The sequence below is a fragment of the Hibiscus syriacus genome, unplaced genomic scaffold (assembly GCF_006381635.1).
Source record: "Hibiscus syriacus cultivar Baekdansim isolate YM2019G1 unplaced genomic scaffold, ASM638163v2 tig00004072_pilon, whole genome shotgun sequence".
Taxonomy (NCBI): domain Eukaryota; kingdom Viridiplantae; phylum Streptophyta; class Magnoliopsida; order Malvales; family Malvaceae; genus Hibiscus; species Hibiscus syriacus.
Genome location: NW_024061998.1, coordinates 679,195 through 696,729, shown reverse-complemented (window position 1 = coordinate 696,729; position 17,535 = coordinate 679,195). Strand labels below are relative to the sequence as shown.

Sequence of the window (17,535 nt, the reverse complement as noted above, 5' to 3'; positions counted from 1 at the left end):
ATCTAACAAACCACATCCTATTTTATAACTGTAAAAAATAATAAAAAATTAGTATAATAAAATTTAATAAAATAATAAATTATTGATTAATTATAATATATAAATATTTTACATTGTTAATAGAAAAAATAATACTTAAAAGTATGAGAGAATTTAATATTTGAGCATAATTTGAGGGTTGTGTTTGGATGTGATATTTATAGAAAGAAGGGAGAGGACAAACTCCCATAAATGTGGGAGGTAGACGGTTAAAGTATTGAAGGAAAGATGCGAATCATCATCTATGTCTTTCGTTCGTGTCAAAAACTCCATGAATGCGCGGATAATCATCTACACCTTTCCTTACGTAACGTCAGCTCAGATCAAACTTATGAAGGTGTAGTTGGTGATATGCGTCTTTCCTTATGTGACACTAGTTCATACAAAATTTCTCGAAGGCACTGATGATGATCCGTACTTTATTATCACCGTGTGTTGCTAGATCGATAATATTAAAATTGATAATGACTGACAGATAATTATTATCGGTACAGATGATATTTCGGTAAAAATGCCAGAGATGGAGAGGGAGAAAAGGAATCAATTGGGCATTGGTTTGCTGTCTCTCCTTGGGTCCTCCTCCCTCCTCTTCTCTTCTAACTTCATCGTCGTCGTCGTCATCATATCTTTTATCCTCTTTCTTCTTCAATGGCCTCAGCGTGATGTACCCTTGCACTTTCTGCAATTAGATCTGTGTGTTTTGTTTCTCTTTCTTTTTAAATTTCTGGGTTGCTCATCATGGCTGATAATAAGGTAAACTTTCTTTTTGACGGTTCTTTGAATTTGGAAGTGAATCTTTGATTTTTATTTTTCTTCATTTTGACAATTTCGTTCATGATTATGGGTTGTTTTTGTTCTGTAAAATGTTATAAGGCGATCTTGTTGGTTGAGCTAGTTAGGGAACCCTAGCTGGTTAAGTTTTGCTCTGTATTTGTTTCGATTTTTGTGAAATCTTCTCTACATTTTTTTTTTGCAATTTTGCCTTTTTATTTACTTATTTGACTCTTATTTCTTGATTTGTGCTTTTTAGCTTTAGACATTTTTCTTCAGATGAGAGTGAACCACGTAACCTCAAATTATTTAGGGTTTTGATTATAATTTCAATATTTGTTGTATTTTATTTATAATTTTCTTAGCGGGAACAACTGGTTTTTCTGGATCTCCATTTTTTGTTAAAAGATTTTTCTTACAATGAATTTCTTATTTTATCAGGAAATGTCTGCCCCTGTTGTGGATGGTAACGATCCAGTCACCGGTCACATCATTTCGACAAATATTGGAGGCAAATATGGAGAACGTAAACAGGTATGTGCGATGTGCCTTCTTGGCTTACCCGAGTTCTTTATCTGTTCAAATTCTTCTTTATCTATTGATTACTATGCGATTAATGTTAACTTATGAATGATAATCGGTTTGTTTTGTTTGCAATCTCATAATTTTTGTTTGATTATTGTAGACCATCAGTTATATGGCCGAGTGTGTAGTGGGTACAGGATCCTTTGGGATAGTTTTCCAGGTACCGAGTCATGGTCAAACTGTCACTGATGTTAACTTGTTGGCATTTTTCATGACGATGCATCTTTTCTTTCAGGCGAAATGCTTGGAAACCGGGGAGACCGTGGCTATAAAGGAGGTTTTGCAAGACAGAAGATATATGAACCGTGAACTGCTGTTGATGTGGTGGGTGCTGGATCATCCGAATGTGATTTCCTTGAAGCATTGTTTCTTTTCCACGACAGCAAAAAAACAAGCTTTTCCTTAACTTGGTCATGGAATATGTTCCGGAGAGCATGCATAGAGTCTTGAAACATTATAGTGGTGCAAACCAAAGAATGCCGCTTATATATGTGAAACTTTACATGTACCAGGTGTGAATGGTAGTCTTTTCCCTATTTGATTTCTTGTTTTCTTCTATATGCTAATTAGAGATGATTTTACAGATATTCAGGGGGTTGCATACCTCCATTTTGTTGTTGGAGTTTGCCATAGAGATTTGAAGCCTCAAAATATTTTGGTATGCGGTGTGCAGTATGTTTCTCTTACTTATTTTGTAGAATTTCTTGACAGTGTTTCTGATGTGATTGTTGGCTTTCTACAGGTTGATCCTTTGACTCACCAAGTTAAGATTTGTGATTTTGGAAGTGTAAAAGTGCCTGTAAGTTAACCCATCCATACTAATTTTGGAGCGCTCTTCAAATTTATGACTGGCGTTTTAGTCGATGAATAGTTTCATTTCACCTTAAGCTAAACACCATGATTGTTATTTGATTGTTTAGTTTTATACTGGCATAAAAAATGTTTTACTTCACTTTTCTCGCCTGCTTTTTCTCAATTGTGCAGCTCTTCTGCATTATGAATTTGTGATAACATGATAAGAACTGTACTGCTAAAACTTGTTCAACCTTTGTTCCCTCTTTTATTCATCATAAATACTTCATAAGTTTGAAATTTTAACTGACCTTGTATCGTATCTGGCTTGGTTCTTTACCTTGTTAGTGTCACCACTTCTATTTAGCCGTATTAGTGGCCTCTTTGTAGGAGGGAAGAAAAATAAGGATTGGACTAGATCTAATAGTGTAAAATGTTTATGATCGGTTTTGTTGTTTCTTTTTTCTGTAATGCTTTGTACTTACTATCATTTGTGGTCAGGTCAAAGGTGAACCTAACATTTCATACATATGTTCACGTTTCTATCGCGCTCCCGAACTTATCTGTGGTGCTTCTGAATACACAACCTCGATTGATATCTGGTCAGTGGGTTGTGTTCTTGCTGAGCTTTTACTGGGCCAGTTCAGTGTTTGCCTCCTTTACACACACAAACATACTCTTTATCTTTCTTGAAATTTTCTCTGCTCATTCATGCCAAATTTTCTTGTTAAGCCATTGTTTCCTGGGGAGAATGCTGTGGATCACCTTGTAGAGAATATTAAGGTTCGATTTTCTTATTTAGTTATTTATGCTTGAAGTTATTTGTTTTATATTATATCATGAACCTGTTTCTTACATCTTTTCCTACAGGTCCTTGGTACACCAACTAGGGAAGAAATTCGCTGTATGAATCCGAATTACACGGATTTTAGGTTTCCACAGATTAAAGCGCATCCATGGCATAAGGTTTGCCTCTTATTGTCCTTTTACGAGTTTTTCATTGAAATGATTGGTGAGTGACATGTTTGTATTGCTTTCTGAATATTATGCTCATTGAATATATGCTAGTTTCACTTTTTCTTGTTAAGTATAAAAGATTTGGGCGCTTCTCTGCCAAGGTCTAACAGCTGAAATATTTTGATCGGTTCCGTGTAATGCACATTGAACTATTGTTATAAATATAGTGGTTGATTGCTTTGACACTATAACTTTAATGTATATAGGTTTTTCACAAAAGGATGCCTCCTGAAGCAAATGATCTTGCTTCACGACTGTTGCAATAATCACCAAGTCTTCGCTGTACAGCGGTGAGTCGGTAGTTTCTCTCTTTTGATTGTAATTTTTCCTTTTTAGACTTGGAGAATGTGCACAATCCTTCAATTATTGATTTAGCTCTTCCAATATTTCTGGTTATTACTCCCTATCTCATGCTATTGTTATCTGCTCTTTATTGTGACATCTTGAAGCATGTGCACATCCCTTCTTTGATGAGCTTCAAGAACCTAATGCTCGCCTACCAAATGGACGAGCCTTGCCACCCCTTTTCAACTTTAAACAGGAAGCATGTTTTTCAATTCTCATTAAATGTTTTAGATGGTATTATTTTGTTGTAGCTAGAATTTTGTTCATCATTCAAGCCAGTGTGCTGTTAGTAACAGTCATTTGTGTTCTTTTGGTTACAGTTATCCGGGACCGCTCCAGAGCTTGTTAATAAATTGATTCCGGATCATGTGAAACGGCAAATGGGGTTAGAACATTTCATGCATCTAGCTGGGTCGTAAAACGTCAAAAGTGGTATAAGACTTGATATATCTCCTGGTTGATGCATGACAAAGATGAAGGAAAATCTTTGAATAACCACCATGGATCGAGTTCTGTCCAGCATAATTTTGTACCCTTCCAAGATGCGTACAGTCTCTGGCAGTCAGATGATCTTCTCTCTCCCTATCTCATCATCTTTCTACTTAAATTCCGTCTCTGCTCTCTTAATCTGAGTTTACATTATGTGAAAATGCCTTTTTTTTGGTAATGTATATGTATGTAACGCTTTTGATAGTAAAAGATGACTTTTAAGAGGGGGTGATATGCCAGAAAGCTGTAAGTGAAGAAAAAGTAAAGTGTAAATGCTGATAGATATGGCTGCTGGAAGATAATGGGGCGTGTGGCTAAAGTTGGTTCTTGGGTTGGGTGGTTAGTTACCGAATCAAAGACGATTATTCTTGCTATTTGTTCCAAGTAATGTTATTAAACTTCCTACTACAACAGTATTAGTTTAGTTTGATATGAAAGTTGAAGTTTCTGAATCTCAGCCATTGGAGTGGAATTGCAGTCCCACATATTGTCGGTCATTGCTGTGAAACTTATCCAGAGGAATGATATTTTGAGGGTTCATGATTTATTATTAGTTTGTCCAAATAAGATGCTTTTAGTCCCCTTTAAGGTTCTATCCCTTACGTTAATAATTACCTTTTATCGTCGGTCGTTAAAAGCAGCAATTCTAGGCCCCATCTTTTTTAAGAACATCCTCATCTTCACATTAACCGCCATTTAAGATTACTGATCATATTGGAGTTTGTCCGGGGTTGTGGTCGTTGGTGCCTCGTATCCGGAACCTCGTAACCTCATTGATTGTGACTGGAACCTGAAGTTTCTGTTCGTTTACCCGTGAGAGCAACAGATTGGCAGATAAAATGACAAAATCAGTGTGGTCTAGCTCTTTTTGCCTCCACACCACCTCGACGCGAACCAGGATGTTTTAATATCTGAAATGCGAGGGGTTCCTCCTTGAACGGCAGTGAAGATTAGCACTAGTTTGCTTTTTCTCTCCGTACTAAAAATAATACTGATCATGTTTCAGCGTCTATTACCGATAGCTTTGGCATGGAAGAACTTAGTATTCATCCAATCTGGTCTACATTAGTCTTTTCATAGCAGTTCTTGTTGATCAAGGATATGTTGAAGCACAAGTTGGAAGGCAAGACTCAAGATTTGACCCACCGCACAGAATTTGTCAATGCTCAAACATTGTTTTCCTTTTGAATTTTCAGTTTAACCCAATTAACCAAACCCTACGAATACTATAACCATTGAAGAAGATAACATGATAATATGGGACGAAAAAGGTGAAGCCCGAAGATCGACCGTTCTTCCATCAATCGCGTTTTCACAAAAACAAGAATAAACTGGAAAGTAAACGGGGTTGAGTTTTGAATTATTTTGGGACTTTGTTGCGTTGCCTCTCTTAGAACCACGTCGTCGTCTTTTTTTTTCAACCACCATCCAAAGACTAAATGGTTTATTGGACGTCGGAGTAGATGAGGGTTGTAAATGAGCAGAGTTGACTCTGGATATAGCTAAACTCAACTTGATTATAAGTGTAAAATTGAATCCAGATCGACTCAAAAGTTCATGAGCTTAAAATTATCAAACTCAATTCGAACTCGAAATAAAAATTTAAAGCGCGACTCAACTCCAATGTTCGCGAGCTCAAAAGTTTCAAGTTCGATTCAAAATTAAAAATTGAAGCTTGATTTGAGCTTGAATAAACTTGAACTTGAAAGATTCTTAGACTTAGTTCAATTGAAACTCAAACTCATACCTGAACCTTAATACATGGAAGTCTTATAACAACATATAAATGTTAATATTATTAGTAATTTAACTTAAAAAATCTAAAAATTTTATATATTATTTTTTTCAAGTTACACGTGATTTTTTCGAGTTGGATATCAAATAATTTGCTTCGAAATTCAAGTTGAGTGTGATCTTAAATCAAATTCATTCGATTTGTGAGTTGGTTGTACTTTAACCGAATAAATTATCATCTATCTTGTCTGGTCGTTAGAATAGACACGAACCGAGTAAATTCATTCGATTTGTGAATTGGTTGTACTTTGACCGAAATTCTGATTGTCCAGAGTTTATAGTTACGACATCAAAGATAACAATTCGTACTCAAACTATTTTTAAATGCCCATTAATATCAAGCTTGGAGATAACATGTTTTCCAGAGAAATATTTATGGAGTTTGGGACAGTTTTAAGAGGCGCAAACGGGTTCTTTATTGCAGCAAGATCATCGGTCCAAGTTGGCCATGTGGACACACTTTTGATAAGAGATGGGTAGACAAAGACACATTGATACCATTTCACTGCAATTATAATTGCAGGAATGAGATTTTTGTTGATTAAAAGTGATTCTCTAGTTGTAATTGGGTACCTTACAAAATAGAGCTTTTCTTTTGTTTCGAGTAGGTTCATTTTACCATTATGGTACCCTACAAATAGGTGTCCTACATATAGTGCTTGCAATTGTCAAGTTTTCAATTCTCTTGGCACTACATACATGAATTTTGTTTGGTTTTTCTTCTTAACTCATGTTTCTAATTGTGTTTAATGTTCATCGTTGACTGCATCATGCAGTCGAGATTCGCTCGACAAAGAGAAAGAAATGGAAAAGAATTTGTGATTTGACAGTGTCTTTTAGTCTTCTTCCCAATCCCTTCTCTAAACGCACTGAATGTTGTTTGCTTAGTGGTGTAAGAGATATTCTATGTAGTCTTCCATTTCCATTTTTAAAGGTCATGTTTTCTGCAGGAACATCAAATGATGAGGGGTACGGGTCGGATATATTTGTAAAGGGTGTTTCAAAGTCGGATAAAAGTGACCGACGATGGGAAAGATGAACAACGAAAAACATAGGGACCGACTATTTTTAGGCTCGGGGAGAAAATAAAAAATAGTCCCTAATATAAAAAAATTAAGAAATATGTAATATAAAAATTTTATTAGATTTTTTATTAAATTAAAACAATAGTAATTCATTCTAATATAAAAGATGTCAAAAAAATATATTTAAGAATACAAATACTTATAAAAAGTTTTACATTCGATCATTTTTTATGTAAAACCATTGATAATAGTATCAACATCAATGCTTTCTAATATATTTTTCTCAATACATAACATATCATTTGAAAATAAAAGAACGATCTTATCTAGAATTTGAAAATATATAAAATTAAAATAAAGAATTTGTAAATGTGATCTACCTAGAATTTTAAGAACAATCTTCAATATGATTCAAGTACCGTAATTGATAATAAACAATTGTGACTTTACGTGTGAGAGAAATATAATAAATTAAAAAATGAGAATAATAATTTCCAGATGAATCATGAAACATGAAAGAGAAAAGAAGCATGTTAATTATACTTAAATTTTTTCCTCTCAATAAGTTTTTAAAAAAATAATGTTAATAATTTTTTTTATTGATATGAAAATTCGGTAAAAAGATTTAGTGAATTGATAGTGGAAATTTGGAAAGACAAAAATTAAAGAGTTCAATTGATTTTTTTTAATTTTGAGAAAGAAATATTAAATTAGAATTTTATGGAAGAACAATTTATTAACGTTAATATAAAATTCAATAAAGATAATTGTCACCTTAATAAATTTATGGGCCTCATTATTTTATTGAGTAAATTACGTGTTTAGTACCTAAATTATCAATTTTGGTATGTTTTAGTACCTAAACTTTTAATTTTTTAAAACATACGTAAAGTTTAGTTTTTGTTTCATTTTAGTACCCACTGTTAAAAACTTTAGCCATTTTATTTCATTTTAGTACACATTCAAAATTTAATGTTAAGTTTTAATTTTTTTTGAAATTTTAGGTACTAAAACAAACAAACAAATGATAGTCAGGTACTATACGTGTTAAGTTTTTAACGACGGATACTAAAATGAAATGAAAATTAAACATTAGATATGATTTTGAAAAAAAAATTAAGTAACAAAACGGATCAGAACTAATAGTTTAAGTACTAAATTCATATATTACTCTATTTTATTTTACAAATTTTAATTTATTATCAAAAAAAATAAAAAAAAAATATTGTAATAAAAATTATATTTTGTGGGCTCCGGGCGGGCGTCCCTCCTGCCTGCCCTGGCCCAGGGCAGTCCCTGCCGACAGGGTATGCGGCACAAGTGGGAAAATTTGGGTTTTCATGTAAGAAAAGCATATTACAAGAAGGGTACATTGAACATTTACTCTTTTTTTTTTCTTTTTTGAAAGGAACGATATATTAATTAGCCAAAGACGGCATCAGTTAGTACAGTCGAAGCACGAAAATCCGAACATTCATAATCGAAATACAACGATGTATATAAAGTCGATGCGTGTTGAGCTAGGTCATGCACTGCATGGATTGCAGAACGTCAGACATATGCAACCGAGATATGGGCATGAGAGGATAAGAGGCTATGTGCTTCCTCGAGATGAAATGAGGCCACCGAAAGATCAATCCGACGACTGTGAAGTTGACGCACCAGATTTTGGGAATCATTCTCAACAATTATCCGATTGCCATCAAGAGTGATGGTAAACCAAAGACCGGCAACGGTGGCAACGATGGCGTTTGCTTCGACCACCGTTGCATTCCCACAGCCATGCAAACGTATGACTTGACCAGTGACCACCAGGCCTGGTAATTACGAACAACTACCCCCGCACCAGCTTTAGCAGGGGGCTGGACAAAGCACCATCAACGTTGATTTTGAGAACCCCCTGCGTCGGTTTACTCCATCGGGCTCCAGTTTGGACAGAAGGAGGATCTGAGTGTGCGTTGGCCTCGAGTAGCTGCTTGAGTGGAATGAGACTCCAACATGATATGCCAACCAGGCATAAGGCGGCCCTCATGCACGTATATATTCCGGCGACGCCAAATATCATATAAGAGGAAAACAATTCCGCAAAACGAGAAGGTTCAAGGATCATCAGCAAGTAGCTCAACCAAGCCCCAGTCAAAGCAGGTCGTATTGTAAATGTTGACCCAGGTAAATTCGACTGTTGCAGAATGGAAACTGTGTCAGGAAATTATTTAAAAGCATGCACAACCGATTCCGAGCAAACCCTGCAAAAAGGACATAAGCCATCCTCCCCGTAGCAGATCATGTGCAGTCTTTGTCCTACAGGCAAAGCTTCATGGGATAAGCGCCATCCAAACACGCGAACTTTGGGCATGGTTGCACAGTTGAAAGAGCATAGCATAACTTAGGGTCGACGATAATCATGTGTGACTGGCTCATTCACGGACGCGAACTTTCCGAATGGTAGCCGTACCTAGTGGAATAAACTCCTGAAGAGTGGCCACCCCAAATGAACATATCCCCAGCCAAAGGCGCAATAGCGATCGACAATATACGGGTAGCATCAATAGGTGAAAATACAGCCTGTACTCGCTACACATCCTATGTAGGTGAACCTGGCTGCAGGAATTCACCTTAACGAACTGGATTTATCCCACTGTCCACGTACTCTGAATCAAAGTGAATTGGAGTTGAGTTACCCAATCGGTCCTGGTGTAAACGAACACTGCTGTTAATACCCACTCTCCACAAACATCCGACTGATAACGAGGACATTGCATGATGAACACTTCTCCACGCATAAGACGGACGATTCCCTAATCTGGAATTCATCAAGTCACCATTCGGAAAGTCTCTGGCCGAAAATAGTTTGGATATCAAGCTATCAGGATCCCCGAAAAATCGTCAGATATGCTTCCCAAGCAAGGCCATATTAAAATGATGATAATCACGAAATCCACGTCCACCAGCTCGCTTCGGCATACAGAGGCTGGACCATGAGAGAAGGGGCCATCCACGTCGAGATGAGCTCCTAGTCCACCAATACTACCGCAAAATTCGACAAGGTCTCCTAAAACACCGTCCGGTATCATGAAACAACTCATCAGATAGATGGGCAAAGCCTGGCCAACGGCCGTGGTGAAAACTTCGAGTCCCCCATAGGACAGGAGCCGTTTCAACCAGCCCCTAGTGCGCCGTAGTGATTTATCTTTCAAGTAGTCGAATACTGCTTTTTTATTCCGGCCAATAAGTAATGGCACACCCAAAATATAATCCAGGGTCCGCAGTCTTGAATTCCCAAGATCTGAGAAATACCTAACCGCAAATCTAGATTCGTCCCAGTGGGGCTGAAATAAACACTTGATTTCGCCAAGTTTACTTGCTGCCCCGACACTACATATTACTGAAGGATGTACCAGAGTCTGTAAGCCTCAAGTTTAGATGGGCGGATAAACAAAATACAGTCATCAACATATAATAAGTGTGAAACGGGGGCGCCTCTCGATAAAATCGAAGGCCAGCAAGTCGACGAGGAACTGTTAAAAAAAATAGCAGTGATGATAAACCTTGCACACAAAAAGAAATAAGAAGGGCGACAGAGGGTCACCCTGCCGCAATCCCCGAGCAGGTTGAATGAAAACTTTCAGAAAGAGAAGTATTTACCCCGATACTTAACGAAACTGTCGATACACAGGACATAATTAAATCCACCCAACTAGATGTAAATCCCAACCGTAACATGATGGCACGGAGAAAAGCTCATTCCACTCGGTCGTATGTCTTCGCCATATCCAACTTCACAGCCAAACCCTGAGAAATACCCGTCGGAGCCGATTATAAATAGTGAAAAAGCTCATGAGCAATCAATACATTATTAGATATATGCAGGCCGGAACAAATGCTCTCTCATTTTGTGAAATACAATGCGGCATGAGCGGTTTCAACCGAAATACCAGAACTTTTGCCACAATTTTATAAATCACTGTGCAAAGCGATATGGGACGAAAATGTTGCATCAACGTGGGATTATTAAACTTTGGTAGAAGAACTAGGATGGTTTGATTCACTGCGGCCATGTCAGCGTGGCCAGCTAACAAATCGAGGTACAGACCGATCACCTCTTCTCTAAAAAGTGACCAGAAAGCTCGATGAAAGATGGCAGGTAGGCCGTCCTGTCTCGGCGTTTTATGAGGGTCGATTTGTTGGAAAGCTTGGTAAACCTCCTCCCTAGAGAACTCAACAGTAAGCATTGCATTTATAAAAACGTCCATTATTAATTTATCTAAAATACATGAATATAATAAAAATCAAATTATTTTATTAACGTATCATAACATTAAACTAACAATATTTAATAGTTAAATAGGGATAGACACGGGTTGGATTGGATTTATGGTCAACCTGACCCGACCTAAAAAATATATATCCTTCATTTGAAACCTGTCTCGACCCATGTTTAGGGTGACTTCACCCGATCCAAAACTCGATCTGTCTTTTTAGATTAAATCTAAACTCGACCAGAAACAAATATATATATATATATATATATATATATAAAAGGTATGAATTTTAATCATTAAAATAAAGACCTAATTGAAAAAGATAATATAGAGATGAAGATTATTGCAATTATCCCTAAATATATAAGGTACAATTATATTATTTGTGAGTCATATATTTTTCACCCTAAATCCAAACTTAAACCCGACCCGATTTTTTTTCTTTTCTTAAAACACCTGATCCAGTAGAGTTGGGTTAGAACGAGTCGGTCCGTGTTCATTCCTATATTTAAGCGTCCAAAAATTAATAAAACGCTAACATAAGTGAAAAAAATCAAAAATTTTTAATTTGAAAGTAAAAATATTCAAATATAAAAAAATAACTGATCATTTTGACAGTTTATCCTAAAGTTTTTCGTAACTATTTGGGCGTATAGTTATAGAATGAAAGCGATTATCTCATGGGCCTATTATGACATTTTAGGGCCCAAAAGCAGAGGGCACACATAGCAGATATAAAACCCTAGCCCTGAAATCTCATTTCCTTTGGTTTTTATTCTCCAATCTCCAACTCAATTGCCATCTTTGTGTGTCCTCCGCTGCTCTCAACCTTCTGTGTTTCACCATGGTACACTTCTTTCTCTCAATCTCATTTTTTGATTCACGCGTCTTTTGCTTTGTGTAAATTACATGTCTATTTGACTTCTTATGTTATTCTTTCTTGTTACTATGAAAAGGCATCGGAGAAGAAGCTATCCAACCCAATGAGGGAGATTAAAGTCCAAAAACTTGTCCTCAACATCTCCGTCGGTGAAAGCGGTGATCGTCTCACACGCGCCGCCAAGGTAACCAACTCAAGCCCTAACCAAAAATCGATTTTTTTAATATTTCAAATGGTTTAATTAGTATTAGTTTAATATATTTTGCTCTTGTTTAGGTTTTGGAACAACTCAGTGGTCAAACCCCCGTCTTCTCCAAGGGTAAAATGATGGAAGTCGAAATGATGCCTTTTAGTTTCCTTTTTTTTTGTTTTATTTTGTTAATGGAAGTCAAAATGCGGGTTTGATGTGAGTAGCTAGGTACACTGTGAGATCTTTTGGAATCAGGCGTAACGAAAAGATTGCATGCTACGTGACTGTTAGGGGAGAGAAGGCTATGCAGCTTCTTGAGAGCGGTTTGAAGGTTAAGGAGTATGAACTTTTGAGGAGAAACTTCAGTGATACTGGATGCTTCGGATTCGGTATCCAGGAGCACATTGATCTTGGTATCAAGTAAGTTATTCTTCTTTCTCTTTATCAATTTTTACTTGTTTCGATTGGTGTTTTTACATTTCTACTGCATTCTGGAGACTTGGGTTTGAAACTTTATCATTAAATAGAATTATCTTAATTGAGCTATGTTTGAATTTTTCTTATAGGTTTGGATCTTTTATCGGTTTTGGAACTTTATGATTAAATTAATATTTTACTTAAATTGAAATACATTTTTTGTATCCTGTAATGCTTTATAGGATGGGGTTGATGTTAGGATGCAACAACGTAGCTTTTTTGTTTGTTAGCATTACTTACATACCGCTCTTTATAGCATTACTTAGATGGCATGAAAGGGATGTGGATATCTGTTCCTTTATTCTCATTAAGGAGTTAATTAAAAGTTTTCGGTAGCTTTATTATGTTGTTTGTTACATTCAAATTCAATATTGATATGTTCCATGAAGGTATAAATTAACTATTGTTCACTTTCTAGGTATGATCCTTCAACTGGTATTTATGGTATGGATTTCTATGTTGTCTTGGAACGGGCTGGATACCGTGTTGGTCGTCGTCGCAGGTGTAAGTCACGTGTTGGAATTCAGCACAGAGTTACCAAGGAAGATGCCATGAAGTGGTTCCAGGTCAAATATGAAGGTGTCATCCTTAACAAGTCTCAAAATATTGGAGCTTAGGGATAGCAGTCGCAAGTTAAGTTGTTTTGGTTATTTGATTTTGACTATTTTCTGTATCAGCTTTTTTGTTTTTTCTGAATAGATTTATGATTGACTTGAAAATCCAAAGTACTTTCTTTGCTGGTTTAGCATTTGACAACAGGAGAAAAGGGGGGTTGGGGGGAAATTAGTTTCCCTTCTCTTTTTACCTCAATGATTGAAGTTCATTCTCCCCCATTTTGGAGTAACCCTTGATTCCTCTACTATTTGCTAGTTCTTTCAAATCTGGAAGATTTGGTTCCTCTATGTTTGCGAACTATGATCCATCAAGCAGTCGACACTGCTTCGATATTTCCCTTGAGATTCCTTGTTCTGGGGACTGGCCTTGATAATCTGAAATCCTCCATTTTATCTGGAACCTTGTCTGGTTTCTCCATGTTTGCCAACTGTGACCTTTTCATCACTCGACATCACTGTGATGCTACCCTCAGCAATGTTTGTTCTAGGGGCTGTTGGGTGTGGGATTGGCGATCTCTTAATAAAATTAGATGGTGGATTCGATAAATTGAAATCCGCTGTTGTTGCAGGAACCTACTTCCCTTCACCGTGTCTTTTCTTAGGGATGCGACTTGTCCATCTCAATGCTTTGACACCTTTTTTTGGTCTAGATTCTTCCAAATTTGTAAATTTTTTTTGGAGAAAATTTTCATATTTATATCCAAAGAAGCAGCAGATTCCTACAAAGGAACAAGTATTTTAGGATACTCAATACCGAATGTCCCCAAGCTATACAAAGAAAAGAATTATGAATAAATTCTTTCTATACATCTCCATGAGGTCCTAACTCTAATGATTTCAACAATAGAACTTGAAATTGACTTCCCCATTCCTACTAATGTTTTATAACAGTCTTCGATTTTTCTCCTTCCAAATAAAATAGATAACAGTCGCGGATCGTTTTTTAAAACCTTAATACATTTATAAATTTATTTTGTGATGACAATAAAGTATAAGCTAAATATAAATTTTTGTAAATCAATCACAAACAATATATTTAACCCAGTGGCCAGATGTTTACCTCTTACCCAAGAGAGCATAGGTTCAAATTCTGCTCAAATATATTGGTTTTATTGGTCCGAAAAGATCATTTAAAAATACTGATGATTGATGAAAGAGACTTGGAAATTAAAAGAAAATTATTTAAAAAATTATAAAATAAAGTAATAGGTTGGGTGACTCCCTTATTTCAATTGCACCGTAATTCCAACATAGGAATATCCAAGAGCATGAATTAATTAACAGAGGAGATACTGACAGTAAATCGTATTTGTCAGTTGGCAGCCTTTTGTATTATTCAATGAACTCCTTTTCTTTGAATCTTTGTAGGACGTAGCCGAGTGATATCTGGTATTGAGCATTTTGTCAGGAATAAGACTGCACTTATATAGGCACACTGAGCTTTGGCATTTGGGCTAAAACCTTAAAAATTAACTTCATTAATTGGAACGAGGCTACATCAGCTGGCAGGGTGGTTTTATGGTATGGGCAGTAAAAGCACTGTCCCCACTTGAGGTTGAATAAATATTGAAAATTTGAAGTGTCGTTGAATGATGAGCAACCCATGATGATTCTCAATTTTCTCTGCTCTTTTATAAAGAGAAAAAAGGGGAATGGTAAATATAATGGCCATAATGATTAACATCACTTGCTTCCTTGATCAACATGATTTCATCACATGCCTTCCTCCAAGAGCTTTCTTGGTTTCCATTTCTCCAAAATCTCAAGAAAATATGATATAAAAGTGTTTATAAGATGATAGGGTGCACACATATCACAGACATGGTTTCTCCATCTCGAGATCTCTGAAAAGAATACTACTCCTTCAATCAATGGAAAGATTTGAGGAAGCCTGGCCATTTACATGGTTGAAACTCCAATTTTAGTGAGAAGGAACCTCAACATTTTAAAACATCAAGCCAAAAACTATGACAGCATCCATCAACCAGATGGATCATTCATAACGATTCATCGTTTTTACCCCCAATAATTTAACATCTACAAGTTCATCCACCACAACCACCAACTTGGCCTGTACCCATTATCTCTTTCATGATAACAACAAATCTTTTCTTATTTATATATTTGAAAAATCTTTGGAGGCACGAAAACTTTTTGTTGGAACAACATAATTAGCAACAGGCGTGGCTGCATTACTAAAGACATCATGACCACGTGAAGCACAACAACAAAAAACACAACGAATTATCAGAATGGTTAACACTGTGAAAATGGTGTAAAGATTACAAATGCATGAAGATCAAGAAGAATAAAAATATATGAATTACTTTGAATTGCATTGCATGCCTTCACTTCATACAACAGAAAAATGGAAATCACTCTTGTTTTAACCATTCAATGACCAAAAACGCAGTAAAAAATTATCACAGTTCAAACTGATTTCTTTTTCCCCACAAAATTCCACCCATAGTCCATAGTCACCCTTTTTTCTCATAAATCAAGTGTATCAAATATCAATTACCTCTGCTCTAAGAACCTGTTCAATAATCAAAAGTTCTTGTTTTTATCCCTCTTTCAACCACACCATTTTGAGAGAAGCAGCAAGAAAACAATGAGGAAGACAATTGAAGACACCCCAATAGCAACACCCAGCACAACCTTGTTTGGTCCGTGATGATGTTCCTTTTTCTCACTTGTATTGTCGGCACTACCACCACCACCACCACCACCGTCGTTGTCGTCATCGCCATAATCCGAAGACTCACTCCCACTGTCTCTCGAAGACTCCTTAGAAGGCAGCGGCGATATCGGCAAGCCATGCTTATCACAAGGAGCAATCCCGATTTTCATTTTCAATGACAAAGAAGACTGATTGTAACACAGATTACCATTCCCGCCAAGCTTGAGAACATCCAATCTCTTTATGAAACTAGCGTTGAAAGGTATAACCCCATGAAGCTCATTGTTCTCAAGGTTCAAAACTTTCAGCTTTTTCAACTCAGAGAAAAAACTCGGAACAGTGCCTTTTAGCTGGTTGTTACTCAGATCAACGTGAATCAAGCCTGGAATAGCTGACATGGAATCCGGGATTGTCCCGGAAAACGAATTGGTAGCCAATGATATATTTTTCAACGATATCAAGTCGCCGAACTCGGTGGGAATCACCCCGTTTAGCCCATTTGAAGAAAGATTCAAGAATTCGAGGTCTTCAAGAAGGGTAAGGGAAGTTGGTATCTTCCCCTTGAGCTTGTTGTTGGATAAATCAACATGGGTAAGATTCAGATGGAGGTGTCTCGGAAGGGAACCGGAAAGATTTGCGTGGGAAATGGTGAGAGTCTTGAGCTTATGCATGTTTCCGAGGATTACATAAAGACCGCGAGTGTTGATTGGGGTATAGGAAACTGTAAGATCAGTGAGGTTGACGAATCGTGAGAGCCAGACGGCGGTGAGGTGGCGGAGAGAGTGAATGCAAGAGAAGGAAGTCAAGGAGAAAGAGAGATCGGAAGGTAAGCGGATGGGGGAGGCGTGGCAGTTGGTGAAGGAGAGGGAGTGGAGGGAAGAGAGGGACTTGAGAGCTGCGGAGGAGAGGGAAACGTTGGAGGAGCAGTTGGAAAGGTGGAGGGAAACGAGGTGGCGGAAAGGCTTGGAGGTGTCGCAGACGGTGGCGTTGTTAGGGGAAGGTTGAACGCAAGGGTCTCTTGCGGTGGCGATGTTGAGGGATTGAAGTGCTCGAATTTGCTTGGGGTCTAGAGTAGAGGAGGAAGAAGAGGGACCTTTGGTGGTGGGTGGCGTTGGGGAGAGTGTTGGAGTAGCAGGTTTGGTGACATTTGTTGTGGAAGCGGCGGCAGAGGTGGTGGTGGTAGAAAAAAGGAAAAGGAGGAGGAGGAGGAAGAGCGGTGGTGGCTTCATGTTGGAGAAAGAGAGCGAGAACTGAAGTGAGTTTGGAAGCGAAGTGAGAAGGCATATACAAGATGAAAGTTAAGGAGGGGGTGGGGTATGACGGTGAGGAGCTTCTTTCGTACTTCTGATCATGTTCGGGACCGGTTATTGACTAAGGTTTAAATTAAGGTTTAATAAAAAAATAAATTTCTAAATTATATTTTAAAAAAATATTTATTTAGATATATAATATTTTTTTCGTTATGTTTTTAAGCGATTATATTAATAAGTTTTTTTATAAAAAAATTTAATAATAAAAATATTATTTTTTATTTTTAAAAATAAAAGTATTAAAAACAATAATTTCTTTAGGAAG

General features: G+C 36.8%; 2 protein-coding genes and 1 long non-coding RNA gene across 6 annotated transcripts; 2 read left to right on the top strand and 1 right to left on the bottom strand.

Moving 5' to 3' along the window:
* Positions 1-579: 579 nt before the first annotated feature.
* Positions 580-4,428, top strand: LOC120188545. Of its 4 annotated transcripts, none has more exons than XR_005522428.1 (11): positions 580-792; positions 1,252-1,344; positions 1,496-1,555; positions 1,631-1,907; positions 1,980-2,053; positions 2,138-2,194; positions 2,689-2,970; positions 3,058-3,153; positions 3,411-3,494; positions 3,654-3,783; positions 3,870-4,428. It is a non-coding gene; the product is annotated as an uncharacterized LOC120188545 (long non-coding RNA). The 4 variants fall into 4 exon arrangements; XR_005522426.1 differs by lacking the exon at positions 3,870-4,428 and having other exon boundaries at positions 584-792; positions 2,689-2,789; positions 2,920-2,970; positions 3,654-3,850; XR_005522427.1 differs by lacking the exon at positions 3,654-3,783 and having other exon boundaries at positions 583-792; positions 3,870-4,423.
* A 7,465-nt stretch (positions 4,429-11,893) lies between these two features.
* LOC120189199 (60S ribosomal protein L11-like) lies at positions 11,894-13,497 on the top strand. The gene is made up of 5 exons (XM_039192522.1): positions 11,894-11,966; positions 12,076-12,183; positions 12,276-12,318; positions 12,414-12,609; positions 13,085-13,497. Exons 1-5 carry the CDS (start codon positions 11,964-11,966, stop codon positions 13,281-13,283), a joined length of 549 nt encoding a protein of 182 aa, XP_039048453.1. The 5' UTR covers positions 11,894-11,963; the 3' UTR covers positions 13,284-13,497.
* Positions 13,498-15,628: 2,131 nt separating this feature from the next.
* On the bottom strand, positions 15,629-17,256 carry LOC120188535 (receptor-like protein 51). Its single transcript, XM_039191937.1, has one exon. It carries the CDS (start codon positions 17,187-17,189, stop codon positions 15,855-15,857), a length of 1,335 nt encoding a protein of 444 aa, XP_039047868.1. The 5' UTR covers positions 17,190-17,256; the 3' UTR covers positions 15,629-15,854.
* Positions 17,257-17,535: the final 279 nt, after the last annotated feature.